Below are 17,217 nucleotides of genomic sequence, written 5' to 3' on the forward strand. Positions count from 1 at the left end.
ACCATCAGTCTGCTCAGTTTCCTCACTGGAGGACCCAGCACTTGCTTTGCATCCAGGGAAGAAACCACACATGGGAGCATTTGAGCTACACCACCACCCACAAACACACTTACTACACAGCAGAGAAGCCCACCATGAGTTAAGGTCACTTCAGTGGCACAGTGAGCCAAACCAAGACCTCCTTGGCCTAGGATTCAGGAGAGGAAAACCTTCTCTCCTGCACCTTTGAGCTGGGCTCAAGAGGACTTCAGAGAGGTATGTGGGAAGGTAACAGAAGGCTCTCCCACAAGGGGAAAGACGTAGAGAGAAAACACCTGAAATGCAAGCCAGCACCTGTTTCTTATGGGTGTAATCTTCCACAGCTTCTGTGAATGTCTGAAGAGGTGTGTAAAGAGCCTTACAACAATGCAATTTCTAGCAGTGCTTTTTCATACCCTTTTGGTAAAGAGGGTACATCTTGCTCACTTTAAGAACAGGATTTCCATAGCTTATTGTAGACTTTGGGCTATTTGGTCTCCTGAATTGTTTACTGCTTAGTTCTGAGGACAAATAAAAGTACCTGCCATCTCAACTCTCCCTGAAAGTACAGGGAACAAATCCCCCCTCACCCCTCAAAATCGCATACCTGTAGTATTGAAGTTTCTCTCAATAGACTGAAACCAAAGTAGTCGTGTTTGTGCCTGCCTGGCCTACTAACCTTCCAGCTTAATTTGTTAGCTTTTCAGTTTCCCACGTGTAAAACCTGTTATCTCAAAACTGAACATGGAAGCACTCCAGTCCATGTACCTGTAGATGTTTTTTAACTTACTCTTATACCTGATGACACAAAAGTATGCTGGCATTTATGTAGACCAAAGGTGGAGTTCCCTCTCACAGGTCGCTGTGTTTTGCTGCTGTGGGAATTTCCAGGAAGAATAAGATAACAGATAGGAAAAGCTGTGGGCGGATGTGGCGTCTGTACCACTTCAGCAGCAAGAACCTGAGGGCGGAAAGCATCTGTGCCACAGTGAGGAGGGTATGTCGGTGCAGGCTCCGTCCGAGGGACAGGAATGGAAGTAGCTGCAGACACATTGCTTTCCTTTCCCTTTCTCTCCTCCCCTTGTCCATACCTACAGCCTTGATCATGACAATCATTGCAGTTTGGGGAACAAGGTCATTAGTAAGCTTTACAAATCATTTTTATAAAAAGAAGAAAGTCTGAAAAGAATGGTTAAAAAAACTAAGAGTCATTTTCCACAGCTAAAGCCCTCTCTGTGTTAGTTCTGGTTTCTTTAAAGTCTGGAATGCTTGTGTTGGTTTGTTCTGGGGGGTGTGGGGTTTTTTTCTGTGTTCTAAGCAACTGCAAATTTCCATAAATTAGAAACACATTTAAGTTTTGGAAAACAATTGTTTGGGAGCTGTTTTTATGAGAAAAACATACTGCAAACACAACTCCAGAGTTTGCTACAAAGACCTCTCAGGTTGATTGTACTGAGCAATGCAGGACCAGCCTAAATATTTGAGTAAACTGGCACATCATCCAAGCCCAGCACACAAAGCCAGGGGTTTAGATGCAGTTTACACATAAATGTGATAGTAGGCTCACACTGGTTAGTCTCCCAAACAAGGTAATCTGGGAATAAATTCACAGAGGTTCTGTATTTTTAAAAACTCCAAGATTACGGATTTTTGTCAGATACAGAACCGTAACTGGTTCAAAAAGGCTGGTATGGGTGTAGGTAGATAATAGTGGAAGCTTAATACTTGCGCATGAAAGCAAGAATAAGTAAAACTGCTGAGTCCACTAAGATAAAGCCACATCAAAGAGTTATTCACACCTTCCAATAACGTTGAGGGGCAATGGATGACAATTAAGTGTTCTGTCATTACAAATCGCTTCAAAACTAATTTAGAAACAGCATAGTCTCATAGCCCAAAGAGATACTAGTTTTTCATTTAATCCAGATAACACACTAAATTAACTGAGTCACTAGATCCATTAATGACATCGATTATTTCTCAAATCATAAAAAATCATAGCTGTAAACCGTAGACTGGGTCAGTTTTCCCCTGTAAACTACTTGCATTTGATCCCCATGAATAAGGATAAAGCCTTTTCCAGAAGTGAATGTTGACTCAGCATGGTTCTAAACTTCATGGGCTCTCTCCGGAGCACCTGAGGAGCACACTTTGCAGCAGTGCTGAGAACACACCCATTAAGCAAAAACCTGTCCCTTTGTAGTGTTGTATACTGTTACCACCAAATGGCCAAACCAGGTATCATTTGAAAGATTCAGCCTAAATTTCAAGGAAAGTATAGTGCTAAATTGTCAGTGAGAATTTGGGAACTCCTGTAATTTGTAACATCAGACAAACAGGTCAGTATTTAACCATGTGCCTAAGAACTAAGATACAGTTACAAAGAGAAATGCATAAAATCTTACTTCTTTGAACTTTGTTAAGTTAGGCTTTTAAAAAATATAAAGTGGACATTAGCAGTATCAAAAATATCATGTTATAGCATCAAAGGTCTGTGCAAACATCCTCTATTTACTCACAAATGACAACAGATGAGCTTCTGACAGTTTAGATGATAAGAAGTCTGTGTGACACATCGTGTCACATTCTAATGAGGAAGGAAGTTGGGAGAATTTTGGAACAGAAGAGAGAAAGTTGATTTTGGTTTTCTGACATAAACCCTTAAAATAGAGTGTCATGCTGTTTCATTTGTCTGGTAAAGGCTTTGTGGTAAAGACCATGGGGAAACGCAAATATAGGAAGTAACATCTGTAAAATCCTGCTTTAAAATCTCAGCACCATCAATTCACAGACCTCACTGTGCTCTCACGCTCAGTGGTACAGTATATGCTGAACTTTCAATGAAAACAGGAAAAAAAACAACTCTTGTTTGCTTTATCTTCAGTATATGTTTTTGTCTATATTTTGCTTTCCACTGAAGCTACATGTTTGTCTGAATCTTCTGCTCATGAGTTTTTCTCATACATAGACCTAAAGTTATATTATAGTACACTGTTACAGAAAGTGCTTCAAAGTACACACAATACACTGATGGTTTCGATCACTCACAGTTTAGAGCCTAGGTTACCTTCAAAGCATTGGAGAAACAGGGACAAGTTATGCTAGGATTATGTCATTATGACAAAGCATACGTATTTCTAGCATGGAATTCAAATAAGCCAGTCCAGACATGTACTAGTCAAATTTTCATTTGACAAGTTTTGGTGTTTTGGTTTTTTTTTTAGTACTCCAAGTTCATGCAATAACAAGCCTTTAAATCAAGATTCCAGGTCTGATTGGCAAGAGGTTCAGTACAGATATAACCTGGGGGAAATTCCATATTTGAGGAAATACATTCCTGGTGTGTGTCTGAAGTCATGCAAATGTTGAGGATGTGAGGGAGAGAGGAGTAGCCAGGATCATCATGCAGTACTCTGTCTCCTTCCATCACCACTTGGATCATCCCCACCACTGTGGTGCTACGCTGTCAATGCCAAACAAGACTATCTCACTTGACTTCACAAGAGCAAGCAGAGTTTTGCCTGCAGCTGACTGGGGCTCTTTCTCCAGTAGTAAAACATTAGTTATATCAACTCCTAAGCTTCACACAAAAAAAAGCAGAATAATCCCCATGGGTTCAGCTACAACTCTTCTTGTGGGATTTGCTCATAGGCTTCCTATAGCAACATATCCAAGTAGCAGTTAGGCTTAACCTTGACTTAGAGAGCCAATAGCACATGAAACAGACTGTTATGGTACATAGTTACAATATGTAGTTATAGAATAGGGTATAAACCACAGAGCACCCCTGTCAGATGTTCAGTACTTGCCAAGCTCAATTAAGTGGGATTTCTAGAACTGAGAGAGTAACTTTGGAATACCTCAAAAGGGCTAAACAGCTCAAAGAAATCAGAGACTGTATTTTGCCTCCTGCATTTGGCAGAAAGAAAGAATACTTTCTTCTTTTTGTAGCACACCCCAAAATTTTATTTTTTTATTATAATAATCAGAAAGATTGAGCATTCTTTCTTCCAGCTGAATAGATGCCTGGCAAAAAATTCCAATTTTTTGTTCTTTTAAGCCTCAGTTTTTGCTCTCAGGATGTGTAATGTTCTTACCACTGAAAAGACGGGTTGCTCTTCAGTGATAGCCAGAGAGCAGAGGGAGCAGTTAAGTATTAAGATTGCAGCATTTCATACTATTTATGAAGATGTTTATGAAAATTATTTCCTGTTATCAAAAAGATGCAGTGTCCAAAAGTGCAGTTCCTTTTCTAAGTTCACATTGTTGGAAATACGAAGGCTTCTCTCTTCTCCTGGACAAACAGCCTCTGTAAGGTCACACAACCCTCTAGACATAACATAATGACAAAGACATTTTTGGATGATGATGCATAAGTGTTCGTCACACTCTCTCTACATTATTTGCACTTTCTCTGTCCCCATTACTATCCTTACAAGTTTATTAGTAATACAGGACAGAAGATTATAAGCATTAAGTCATTATGTAGTGGACATAAGAAGTCCATATGGATCTCTGCTGAATGAGACATGGAAGACCTGTTTATCTCTTCATGCTTATTTTTTCCAGCGTGACTTCTGTGAGAATATATGGCAACGTGTTATATATAACTGTTCTTCGAGCAACATGTAGCCATTTTGTTTAGGATCCTGAAAGGTTTGATTCTATTTCTCTGAAATCTGCTTGAAAGAATTGTCTATTCTGTAGAAACTCTGTTTATATCCCTTGACAGGTTTTTTTCATGCAAGTAACAATTAATTGATGTGGTTCTGAAGTACCAATGCTCCCTTCTATCAAGTTTAATGTTCTTCTTTCACACCATAAATTTACTGAAAATTATTCAAGCTTCTCATAAATGTAATAACAACATTTCACTGTGGCTTTTTAAACTGCATTCTTCAATGCTCTATTTCTACAAAATTGAAAACTATTTAAAAATAACACGTGATTCTGGAGAAAAAAAAAGTAAATTGTTCACTTTTGAAGTAACAAGAAAATATTTTAATAACAAAAGTCAGAAACCGTGAAACTCAAATAAATGACACCTATGCAAAAAGAATCATACCTGTTCCTAATATTAAGAGAGGAATGAATACAATGAAAGAGAATATAATTGTAAAAGAATTACTATATTTATTTTCTACTAAAAACAGACAGTATGTCAAGGTTTAAAATATAAATATCAAAATTATTGCACAGTTAGTCAACTAGCTTTTTTTGGCAGCAATATTTTACAACATCATTGTGCAATAATATGATCTGTCAGATTAAACTCTACAAAATCCATTATGTGTACCTTTTCTGTTTACATCATAAATCATCCTACAACAGTAAGATAATTGTTCTGGCGTATGTATAAAACATCATACAGTAATACAATATATACTTTATGAAAGCTGGAAAAAAAAAGCAAAGAAGAGAGAATATCTCTTAATGCTTCCCTTACTCCTTTGACTCAAACAAATTTAAGCAACAGATATTTACCCTCCCATCTGCAGTCATTTAACACAGGCAGTTCCAAGTATACATACAAATAGACATATATTAAGAGAATTTGTTATAAATAGCTATTGCTCTTATAGACAGATTCAAATATACAATCTTTTGTAGGTCTTTGAAAAATTAATGTCCCAGTTTAGTCTGTAAAAAAAATAAGAGTTTGTCCACAGGTAAATATCCCTAATTTGAATGTGACTTGGTGAATGTCCCGAAAAGTCTGTCCCAGTGGGTGAAGTAAGGAGCATAGTTTGATTTGAATTTCAGATGATGGAGATCATGATGTGGTGCTCCTCCATACAAACCAAAAGGCACAAGTCGGTGAGTTGACCATGGAAGGTCGTATCCTGAATGGTCTTCCACTGACAACCAAATGTTTACAAGGAAGAAAATCATTTCTGTCAAAGGATGGCATCCAAGGAGCATGGGGTTGATAGCAGCAAAAAATCCCAGTGAGAGCAATTCCCATACACTGGAATACTGTGTTGTAAGAGCAAACGTTGACACATGCTTGTGATGCACCTTGTGGAAGGTCTTGTAGAGCCAAGGCACCTTGTGATGAAGCAAATGCCACAGGAAGTACTCAAAATCAAAGAGAAGCAGGCAAACTCCTACTCCCAGCAGGACCTCAGGCAGCTCTGGAGCTATCACTGGTAGATTCGTTGGTCTCCAGTACCAGTGGAGAAATGTCACCGGGAAGATCAAAACAACATGGTGATACACACTTTGAATAATGCAAGGCACCATCATTCCCAGAGTTGGATAGTTCTGTGGCTGGATTTTGTATTTTCTCAAGTTTGGTAGTCTAGTGTTTAAAAAGTCCAGTGCAATATATGGAAGACAGAAAACCATGTATGCTGTAAAAGAAAACAGCACTGGAAAAAACGGTGACTTGATCAATGGCTCCTTTGCTGTGACAAAGTCCCAAAGGGACTGAAGGCACAACCTGTCCCGCTGTCTATCCATCGCATAGCTGAGCAGCACTCTGTCTGGCAGGCTGCAGTTCATGCTGATGGCAGTCTGAGAGGTCTGTAAAGCCTGCCAGCCTTTATATAGCCTGCTCAAGGGAAAACCCCGCCCATCAGAAATCCTCCTTGCTTAGTAATAAGTCACTTTAAAGAGGAAGTTGCCTTATCCTGTTATACAGAAGCAGTATAATGCATTACAATCTCCGAGCAGAATTAGCTGGCTAAGGTAATCACCGGAGCTCTACAAGAGACTTGCACAATAGGAAAAATAAGCAGAAATGCAGAACGCTAACACTGGATTTCAGAGAAAGAAGTTAGGAACATTTTCCACTCCACTTAGTGCACACGCTTGAAAAACTGCAGGCTCTTACTAATTCTAAATTGTGTCATCATTTTTCCTTTATAGATAAGGACATAAAACCTACCATTGATTTTTAATGTGACTGCCACCAAAGACATATGTGTACCTAAACCCCAGGTCTGACCTGTGGATGTTTGGTGTGTAACAGATGTGTGCAAACACACATTTTCTTAATGATCCCCTGGGTATACAACAGGCTAAGTCAAAACCTTAAGGAGACCTACACTATGCTCCCAGTCTGAATGTGGTGGCTGTGACTTGTATCCATCTCCTTTTGAGTTCGTTATCTCCTTTATGCTCCTGTATCTACTTGACATGGCAAAATTCACCTGACTTACTAGAGGCAAAATTGAGCCAAAAACTTCTGAGGAACAAAATATCCCCTAGTTGCTGGGAGGAATACAAAGTAAAATCTTATTATGCTTCCAAACAGATACTTAGTGACAAGAATTATTGCATTTTTTACAACACTCACTCCACATGTTGACACAGCTCTTTGAGCAGTATGATATGGAAATCATCCTTTACCCAAGTATCAAACTAACTTACACAATTAAAAGATCCACTGGTTAGAACCATGGCCTTTAAAGCATCTTCCTTTGATCAAAGGCAAGGACACAGCAGACAGAAGCTAGCAGGCTTGAGTCCCAACACTTCTAATGTGATAAAGTATTTTAGGGGTAAACGATGGAGGTTTTGATTTAACCACTACGACATCACTTCTTTTGTACTTCTAGAAAGAGACAAAGCTTTGAACATTTAGGGAAAGAGCTTGCCATCAGCTTCCTATGAACTCACGTCTTTTGTAGGTACAGCATTTATTCTAACATTGGAAATGAGCTCAACTTCCTGGATGCCTTTATTAGCTTGTTCAGACGATTTTAGTTCTTTGCTAGTCACAAAAGAAATTTGATGGGGGGAAATGGGAGACAGAATTTCCTTCCTTCCCAATAATTACAAATTATTAATCAGCAGTGACCTTTTCTGAACTATGCATGGACTTCTAATACTTAAGTTTGCTTTCAGTCTCTACTGTTTTCTTGTCAAGAGATTCTGCTCTTAGGGAAGTGCAGATTTTTATGTCTCCTTAGACTTCAAGGAGTTTACGGAAACAGTAATATTATCTGTGCTATTATTCAGGCAGTCAGAATTTCTTTGTCGGAGACAGGTATGGTATGGCTTTCAAAGACTCTACCTGTTGCATATGCAATTTAGAAATAGCTTCGGATTCTCTGCTGTTCCATTGAACTCAATTAATTCAAACTGTTGAATGTAGTGTAACTAAAACCCAGTGAGAGGCACTAATTTAATGGATGAGGATCTATATCCAAGAGCTTCGTTTCAATCTTCTGATAGTATTTTATCCTGGCCTCCGTTAAGGACATGAAGGCCTCCGTTAAGGACAATAAGGACATGAAAAATGCATTTGTAACTCAGTCACTGTTTGGATCTGAAAATATTCTTGTGAGAGATGCTTTCTGTTGATTTATGTAGTTGCAATCAGAAATCAAGCCTCCCAGATGGGATACATGATTCTCTATTTTATTAGAACTATGCAGAGATTAAATTTATTCTGCAACATATTCCAAATCTACCTAAAGGAAGATTGACAGAAATTGCTCAGCTGCCCTAAAGACACTCCTCCAACTAATGGCTAATAGCCATGCGAAGTCTGGAGAAGTTTTAGAACCACTGCTGCCTGTAAACTGAAATTTAAAGAATAGGCATTTTGCCTGCAGATTAGGTCATAGAAAAATATTCTTAAGTTCCTTAAGGAAAAATAACAGAATTCTGCACTCTTATTACTAGTATATCCTGCAACATAAAGCCCGAGCAAAGCAAGCAGACCTTACCTGGGCTGGGCAGGCAGCTGTGCTCCACACCCCACCTGAGGCCCCTTGGCAGGGTGGGCTTTGCTGGCAGAGCTTGCCCCAGCTGGGTACCGCGTCCGGCTCCGCAAGTGCATGTGCTCAGAAAAATGAATCCTTGTGCACCAGAGAGGGCAAACCCTTATTCTCCAGAAACTGATTTCAAGCTGTTTGGCTCAGCCACCAGAAAGCACCTATCATGTATTTCTGCTCCGCTAACTTCAGTTTCTTTGTCAGCGCAAGGTACAATGTGAAAAAAAGCCAAAGTACACACAAATCCTTTCTGCACTTAATTCAGCAATGTAACCTCAGCTTTTTTTACTCAGCTTACGATGCTGCCAAACTTCTCCATGTGTTACAGGACTCTAAATTAATCTCTTAAACAATCAAGACTCCTGCTACGAAGTTTAGGTTGAAGGGCACATAGTTTGGAATGAGGCCCTGCAAAGGGTTTTAAACAGATTCCACATGAGCACAAGATGCAAGCACCTACCCCAGGCTGCACTGTTAGGTACAAGCTATAAGGGAAACAACAAAACACTTAAGTGGGTAGGAAAATGAGGAAAAGTTAGCAAGAGGGAAAACTAGGATTAACATACAGATTAACAAACTAATGCCACAGCAGCAGAGGCAAAACTTCTTTTTCCCTCCTCCTTTTCTCTTCTTCCCCTCTGTATGGTAGGATTACTGTTGTACCAGAGAGAAGACAACATCCCAGTGCATGCTGAGCCTTCTGCCAGAAAAAGGGTGCTGGAAGAGGGCTGGTACCGTGTTCAGGACAGGAGCAAAGAAGCAGGACAGGGACCAGAGCGCAGGCAGGCAGAGGCAGCCCCTTCTCTCCTTTTAGCAGAAATCGCCGCCACGCTGGGAAGGCACGGTAACTCCCAGGCCCTCGCACCCTGACTCACCTCACCGCACAGCCGGAGCGCAAGGGGCAGCCTGCTCAGCGCCGCTCTGCGCGCCCGCGGGGCCCGCGCCTCAGCCCCCCCCCGCGCCGCCGGCCCGCACCGGCCTCTCCGCGGACAACAGCGCCCCCTCGCGGAGAGGCCCGCTGCCGGCAGCTCGGCTCCCCGCGCCCCGGGGCCGCCTGCGGAGCGAGTGTGCGCTTTCCGGCGAGGAACCAGCTCCCAGGCTTCGCTAACGTTTTCAGGGATAACAAATTACCCGCGGTTTTGCAGGAGGACAAAAGGCTGGCAGGCACAGGCCTTGTCACAGGCCTTGCAGGCGGAACAGGTTGGGGGGGAGGAAAGAAGGGAGGGAGCTTTACATCTTTACATCTTTTCCACCTCTGGTCTCCTTTAGGTGTCCTGAGATTCAAAGAAGGGACATAAGGCTCTGCTCCTTACGTCCAGGGAAGCAGCCTGAACCCCGAGCCCACAGGTATGCTGAGTACCCGAGGATGACACATTCCTCTTCAGTTTTAAAGAAAAGCCTTAGCCTAAACACAAAGCACTTTTCTTAACAGAACTCATACATTTCTTAATCAGTCTTTTCATACCAACATTCCACCTCCCCAGCCAAGCTTCCCTGAAAAACCTCTCCAGCCAGCAAGGAAAGAAAGCTTAATCAAAGGTTTTTTAATAGATTCCCAACACTGCCTAGGGATGGAAAGCTGCCAGCAAAGTAAATTGTTAATTCTCAAGCTTTACCTTATCAGGATCCATTTTCAAAATAACAACCATCAGGAAAAAAAAAATCCTAAAATTCTTTCATTCATAATTCCCTAGTGAGAAACTGATTCGCATCCTCTACAACTACACACATTCATCATTTCTGGAGGAGTCAGAATACAATACAGACACTTTTCAAATCAGTATCCTCAGAAAATAAGACTTAGGCAATCATGTTATAGGTGTGGCTACTGTCCATCCAACCTTCATCATTTATTTCATTGATGATTTCAACGAAATCCGACTGCAGGGCAGCAATGTCAGAAGTATTTGGTTCATGTAAAGTAATTTGAAAATAGGATACTAGAGAAGAGAGACCATTATTAGCACTCTCATGACAGGCAATGCTGCAGCATGAGTTTGCATTTTATAAGACATCAAAGAAAGGCAGAAGACATTATAATTGCTTTCATTACAGGAAAATCTTCCACCAAGAGCCACATTTTATCATATATCAGACAATCTATTCCTCCATCAAGATTTCTCTCTCATATCTTATAGATTAGAGCCATTTTTAACTTTTCCTGGTATTAAGGTATTCATGTTTCCTTTTTTTTTTTTTTGTATGGAACACTCACCATAAAGAGTAATTTATAGAAAACTAGTTTATTTTGTTCCCAAGCTGACAAAACTCCTTCTCTTGCAGGGCCCCAGGGAGCAGCAGCTCTGTTTCACCACTGCTTCCTATGTTGAGGCACTTCTATGTTGTTTGAGTTGATGTGTAAACCTTTGCCAGTGCTACCACTTGCTACAGAATCACTACATAGTGTAAAAATGCTCTACATTGAGCTGGTACATCATGCAGTATGCATCACTAACATACACACACTCTACCATCTTCAGGCCTTCTGCATAAGATCAACAGTATGAATGTATTTTCAGATGGCTGTAAAAAAAAAATTTTAAAGTTCCAAGCACAACACGTGGACACAAACATGTGCCCTTTTGTGTATGTAAGGGCATATACCCAATTGTGTTGTACATCTCTAAGTCAAAGCCCTGGGTTGTGTGTTCACTTCAGATGCACACAGGTCTGGGTCTGTGAGTGACAATCCATCAGCTGAATGGGGACTACTTTCTTGTGGCTTTCTAGCATAGTTTGATCACTTCACTAAGTGCTGAGACTGACTAAGTCAGCAGAAGGTGTCTGATGCCCTCTGTTATGCTAGCATACTTCTCTATTATCCAAAGCTGATGTTCATCCAACATTCAACATCATACAGACACAAAAGTGTCTATAGAACAGGCACTAAGTATGTAAGGTCTGCTTTGAAAAATGTACAATTCGTCACTGCTCACTCTCATTAGACCAAGCTTCTTGCTCTTCTTCTCTATGTTTAGGGTGTCTTATTTTGCATGTTTCTTTCCACTGTCACCTTCTCAAGTTTGCGTCACATGGAGCTTGTAACTTTAGCAAGCCAGGGAGAGCACAGCAGCTCACAATTCCCATAGTGAAGCAGGGTAGCTCTACAACGGCTTCCATGTAAAGCTTCTGCTCTTCTGGCTTTATTTCCAGGCAGGCAGGGGGTTCATCAGCTGAAAAAGCTGGCAACACATAGGATATAACAACACCCTGCTATCTTGACTGCACATCTACTATATTCAGAATGTATGGAAAGGTACAGCCTGAGCATCTGTATTATTGAAGATGGCAAAGGTCAAAAGCTGGGTGATCATGGCAAATGCACCACAGCAAAGATTAGTTCCCTGCTTTACTCTGTGGTTAGATGCTATTTATGAGATTACCAGACAGTCCATTAAATAATCCAATTACTCAAGGTTTAAGAACGTGATACAAGAAGCTTTCCACCATGTCAGTGGTACAAAAGGAGCCTCACCTGGAGGCTTAGAAATTTACATTACAGCCATTATTTACAATTGTTACCTTAGTTTAAAGGTTCAGAGAAGTCCCATGAAGTAACATGAAGTCTTTTAGGCTTAGGAAAAGTCTCTCTCAGGGCAAAAGTAAAATGGAAGACTACTTGGCTATTTTACTTTTGTATTGTACTTGTTCTATGGATGAACAGTTGTGAAAAACAGACTCAGCTCTCTGGGTTCTCTGTCTCAAAGATTCACATGCATTCATGCAACAAGAAGTGAAACAGAACACATTGCTCAGAACTCCAAGCAGGTCTCACTTTTATTGAAATATCTCAAGCTTAATAAACATGATGCACATGGCTTTTGCTGTGTCACACACCATCACAACTAACTTACAGTTAGCCACTTTGGATCCGTACAGAAACTTCCTTTCAGCACACCAAGGCGAAGCGAATATGGTTGCTACAAATATAAAGGAAACTTAGAGGCCCTGCTGGGAATCACGACTGAAATATCAAGAACCACTTTTTCCTTAAATAAAGCCTGAGGATTCCCTGAGTCTGAATTAGGAGTAAAAAACCCAAACAAACTTACGCTTTATGCATCTTTTTGCTTTTTTTTTTTTATTTTTATTTTTTTTACAAAAACAGTTTGCCTCAGTTTAAAATGCACTATTTTGTATGCCATGTAGAAAAGGCTTTTTTTTCCTCTTGGGATTACTGACAGAGATCTGGGTTGAACTCCAGCTCTGGCACAGAAATTATCATCTGGACTGAGGCAACTAACTCTGGAGATTATTTATACATCTACATTTGGCAAGGAACTTCTGTGCAATTCAGAGGAGCCAAAGTCCTCTGCATAGTCAACGGAAAGAGCAAGGCACCTATACCACAGTTACAGCTCCCAAGTCAGACCCCTGAAGCAGATGTGAATCCTCTCCCTCCATTAAATGGGGGATTTTAAAATGGAAATGGGGATAAATGGAAATTGCCGTTAATACTGCCAGGCTTCCTCAGGGTGTTATACAGTTCCTGAACACAATGGTGACAAGCACCATATAAGCAGCTAAAAAGTAAACAGATCCTCAAAGCAGGAGCTGATTAAGATGAAAAGTCACTCAAGCTATAGAATTAATACTTTGTCTCTTCCCTCACCAGTAGTATACTGGAGGAGCTTGTTTTCTAGTGGTCAGTGCAAAGAAAACAAAGCACAAGTACGTTACATTGTTCTTGAAAGCCATAACCTATTGACAAAGCTAACTGCAAGTGGTATTTCTTGTAACTGGTTCTCTTGTCACAGGAATCTGGTACGTGAAACATGAAATGCTTGTGGAAACACCACTAAATCAAGAAAAATGCAGCAATGATTCAGTCCCAGAATAGGAGATTTTAACTGACAGTGGTGATCTTCTCTGGCTTCATGGCAATTCTTCTGCACAATATTTAAAAAGAAAGTCATCTGATGTAGCTAGTCTGTATGTGATGGCTAAAATAGTAATGCAGCAAAAAAATCAAAGTGCTTTTTAAAGTACCAGCACTAAACACGTCACTGCAGTACCAAGAGTACTTCTGAAAAGTTCTCAGAAATGGCAACATACTGAGAAATGGAAGTGTTTCATGCACAGTGAAATACTTGTTGCTTTAATTGCCAAGCACCTGAGGTGCAGAATGGACTAACTTGTCTTTCAGACATGTCACTAAATTTATATGCACGACATACTCCTATGGTGCACATTTTGAGTATCATGCCACTGTGTGCAAAATCAGCAGGATACAGTGAGGATTTCTGCATGAGATAATACTGAGAAACACAAACCAAATATGAATTCAATTCAGTAGTCATTGCTGGCATTTTAAAAATGCATCATAAATAAACAATGTAGCATTATTGCCAGAAAAGCATACGTTCCAAAAAGACAAATTCCTGGTGAACTAATACCCTGAAATACCATGCCGGTCTAGAGATACTTCCTAATCATGTTAATTATTTCATTATACATGCGGTAAGGTGCATCAAGGCCCCAGATGAAATCCAGATGTTCCCATTCTGGAATGTTTTTGTGGTAAACCAAGTTTGTGATCTGAGTGAGCAGCATAGCAACGTCCTTGGGGTCTGCCAGCCAGTCCTGTCCACCAGTCCACACCGCGGTTGGTACAGTCATCTCTCTTATTTGGTAGAAAGGGGGAGTAGACTGAGGAGGGGGAAAGTGAAAACAAAAGCATTAGAAAGAACGAGTCTTCAGTGTGATACTACACTGCAGTGTAACATACTAGCAAACGCAAGAAGAATGTGTCAAACTATAATTTTCTCTTCCTGTCTTGGGCAGCTAGAGATGGAGATGGAGTTCTGACTCAACAGAAAATGTAACTCCAAAAGTCCTGCAATATTATAGCAGGCATAGCAGTAGAGATGTGGTGTGAGGCGTTTACAAGACAGCAGGGTAGCAGAAGTCTCAGAGAATGCATCCCAGTCAAGTTATTTCTAAACTCTAATCAAATACTTCCAGAATAGCAGTCGCTTTTAGTATGATACTGCAATATTTCCCAGCCACTGAAGTGACAAGGAGAAAAATATTTTTAGTATTGCACACAGCAATTTAGAAACAAATATGCATGGAGATTAAATGGGCTGAAGATAAGCAATAAAGATGAATTAACAGTCCATGCCTTTATGTGAGAAGTGCAGTGAGATCTCATGATCTAGGCAGGCAGGACCACTCTCAAGAAACAGTGTGCCATCACAACTTTGTATCCATCCCATTGGGCTCCATCCCAACTTAGGACTACCTCACAGCTCTTTAAGTCCTGTCTTTTTTTGTTCATTTGTTTGAAAAGACAGATCTCCAGTCTGGTTACTGGGTAACACTAGTGTCTCCTTAGCATGCAGCATAAACACAGCACCCAGAGAAATGGCCAATGACTTTTTTTGTTACACTCAAGAATTGTAATACATCCATAAAAGAAGTCTACCTGGTTGTAGTGAGCCATATTTGCAGCCTTGCTTCCCCAGTCATAAGCTTTGAGCTCCCCAGTCTTCACAGCCTAGATATAAACAAATATTCATACATACAAAGAAGAACTGCAACACTTCTATTGCAGGAATAAAAAAGCATAGGTCATCTAGAGAACTGGTAAAGGCAACTAACACAAGAAACAGTGAAATGCCAAGTATTAACACAGACAAGTGTCACTGCTTAGCCCAGCACCACAGGACTGGGAAACATTAACATTCAATACTATTAGACTTTGTCCCTTAAGATTTCACACTCTTTCACAGCAGTGGTAGGAAAGATTAACGAAAACAGTTTAGTGTATCCAAAGCCAGGATGTGTCAGCTCCATGCTTACTCCTGAAATATTTACTTTGCTGTCTAAATGTATTTGAACACAGCATAGAGCTTTCTTTAGAAAGTCTACTCTGTACGATTTACCTCCTTGTATTTTTCAGAAACAGAAGTCTATATAACAGGGGGAAAAAAAAAAATCTTCACAAATTTCCTTCCAAGCCAACACTTGAACAGATATGTACACACAGCTTCAGAACACATTGCTTCTGAATAGATGACCAAGTCCAGCTGCAAGATTACAACTAGCACTGACCACTGCTTCCATGGCAAATGTCTTATTTATCAGCCTGCTGAGCAAGCTTCAGGCACAATAGCATCACAGGCATGAAATTGTGCATTGAGGTGAAAGTCAAAATATACTAACAAAACATAAAATGAAACCAAACAGAATAGAACAGAACAGAAAGCCTGCTGCTTTCCATTGGCTAAAAATATCACTTATAATCAAAACAGGGTTTACTGAAAGGGGAGCAAATACTTGTTACAGAATCTCTCAAAGTTAAGTTATTCCATTGTATTGTTTGTTGGCCTGAAGATACAGTTAGCACATCTTCAAAGAAACAGGGGAGAGGGGTGAGCCACCATACGTCAGTATCATCACAACAGCTGCACTGAACAGCTGCCGTTCTGACAACTGGCAGTTCCAGAATTTCACTTGGGCTACACTGCACATATATTTTGGAATTTTATTCCATTTAAATATCAGAGACATAGATATTCTACAAACAAGCCAGAGTCATGGACATTTTAGATTCTGGAAACTCTACCTGGCTCCAGTGGATCATGTTTTGTACAGACGTCCCCGCAGGGCAGTGTGTTGAATACACATCCACTCGGCTCTGCAACAAGATAATTAACATGGGTTACTCCTCATAGTGCAGCAGCTCTACCAATTATTGCTTCTTGAACAACAGAAAAATTTTCATTCCTCTTACAACTGTTATAAACAAAAGTTAACGGGAGCCACATATACAGATGAGGTAAAAGGTTCAAATGTTTGGGGGATTAATTACACTTAACTGCAGAACTTTAAAGATTAATTTTAAACCTAATAATGATATCCCTTAAGCATTTTTATATATTCAGAATACGTTTTTTAAAGTGCTAGTATTTTAAGAATTAGTAGCACATTCACTAATTTTTAGATGGGCCTTCAGAGAAACCTTGTGTTACTCTACATCTAAACTAGTAGCTGTCAGTCCAAAATGCTTCATACACTTGGAGTTTTGAAGTACAAAATACCCAGAGGAAAGTTAAATCCTGGCAGAAAAAAAAAATATTATCCACCATTAAAACCATGAAAACTGTATGTGCTGGGCAAGAAAACACATAAGACCTGAACTTTCACCTTACAGCCTGGAGAAGAGAAGGCTCTGGGGAGACCTTATAGCGGCCTTCCAATACCTAAAGGGCGCCTACAGGAAAGACGGGAAAAAACTCTTTAGTAGGGCCTGTTCTAATAGGACAAGGGGTAATGGTTTTAAAATAGAGGGAAGTGGATTTAGATTAGACATTAGGAAAACACTTTTTACAATGAGGGTGGTGGAACATTGGAACAGGTTGCCCAGAGAGGTGGTTGATGCCCCATCCCTGGAAACATTCAAGGCCAGGCTGGATGAGGCTCTGAGCAACCTGATTTGGTTGGAGATGTCCCTGCTCCTTGCAGGGGT

At 40.3% G+C, this 17,217-nt stretch overlaps 2 protein-coding genes across 3 annotated transcripts in view; both read right to left on the reverse strand.

Moving 5' to 3' along the window:
- LOC104473828 (putative lysosomal acid lipase/cholesteryl ester hydrolase) overlaps positions 1-17,217 on the reverse strand; it is a 177,955-nt gene that overhangs the window by 151,007 nt on the left and 9,731 nt on the right. The window contains exons 7-9 of one of the 2 annotated variants that reach the window (XM_086751701.1): positions 16,315-16,386; positions 15,172-15,243; positions 12,497-14,393 (exon numbers count right to left, since the gene is read on the reverse strand). In XM_086751701.1, the coding sequence (XP_086607827.1) occupies positions 14,160-14,393; positions 15,172-15,243; positions 16,315-16,386 (378 nt within the window). In that variant the 3' untranslated portion in view covers positions 12,497-14,159. Of the gene's footprint in view, positions 1-12,496; positions 14,394-15,171; positions 15,244-16,314; positions 16,387-17,217 lie in introns of those variants that run through there. The other variant, XM_086751700.1, reaches the window with a different exon arrangement.
- Positions 5,129-8,035, reverse strand: CH25H (cholesterol 25-hydroxylase). The gene has a single exon (XM_010130644.2). The coding sequence runs from the start codon at positions 6,520-6,522 to the stop codon at positions 5,698-5,700; it is 825 nt and encodes a 274-aa protein (XP_010128946.2). The 5' UTR covers positions 6,523-8,035; the 3' UTR covers positions 5,129-5,697.

Source organism: Chlamydotis macqueenii, chromosome 7, assembly GCF_036417535.1.
Source record: "Chlamydotis macqueenii isolate bChlMac1 chromosome 7, bChlMac1.mat, whole genome shotgun sequence".
Lineage (NCBI taxonomy): Eukaryota > Metazoa > Chordata > Aves > Otidiformes > Otididae > Chlamydotis > Chlamydotis macqueenii.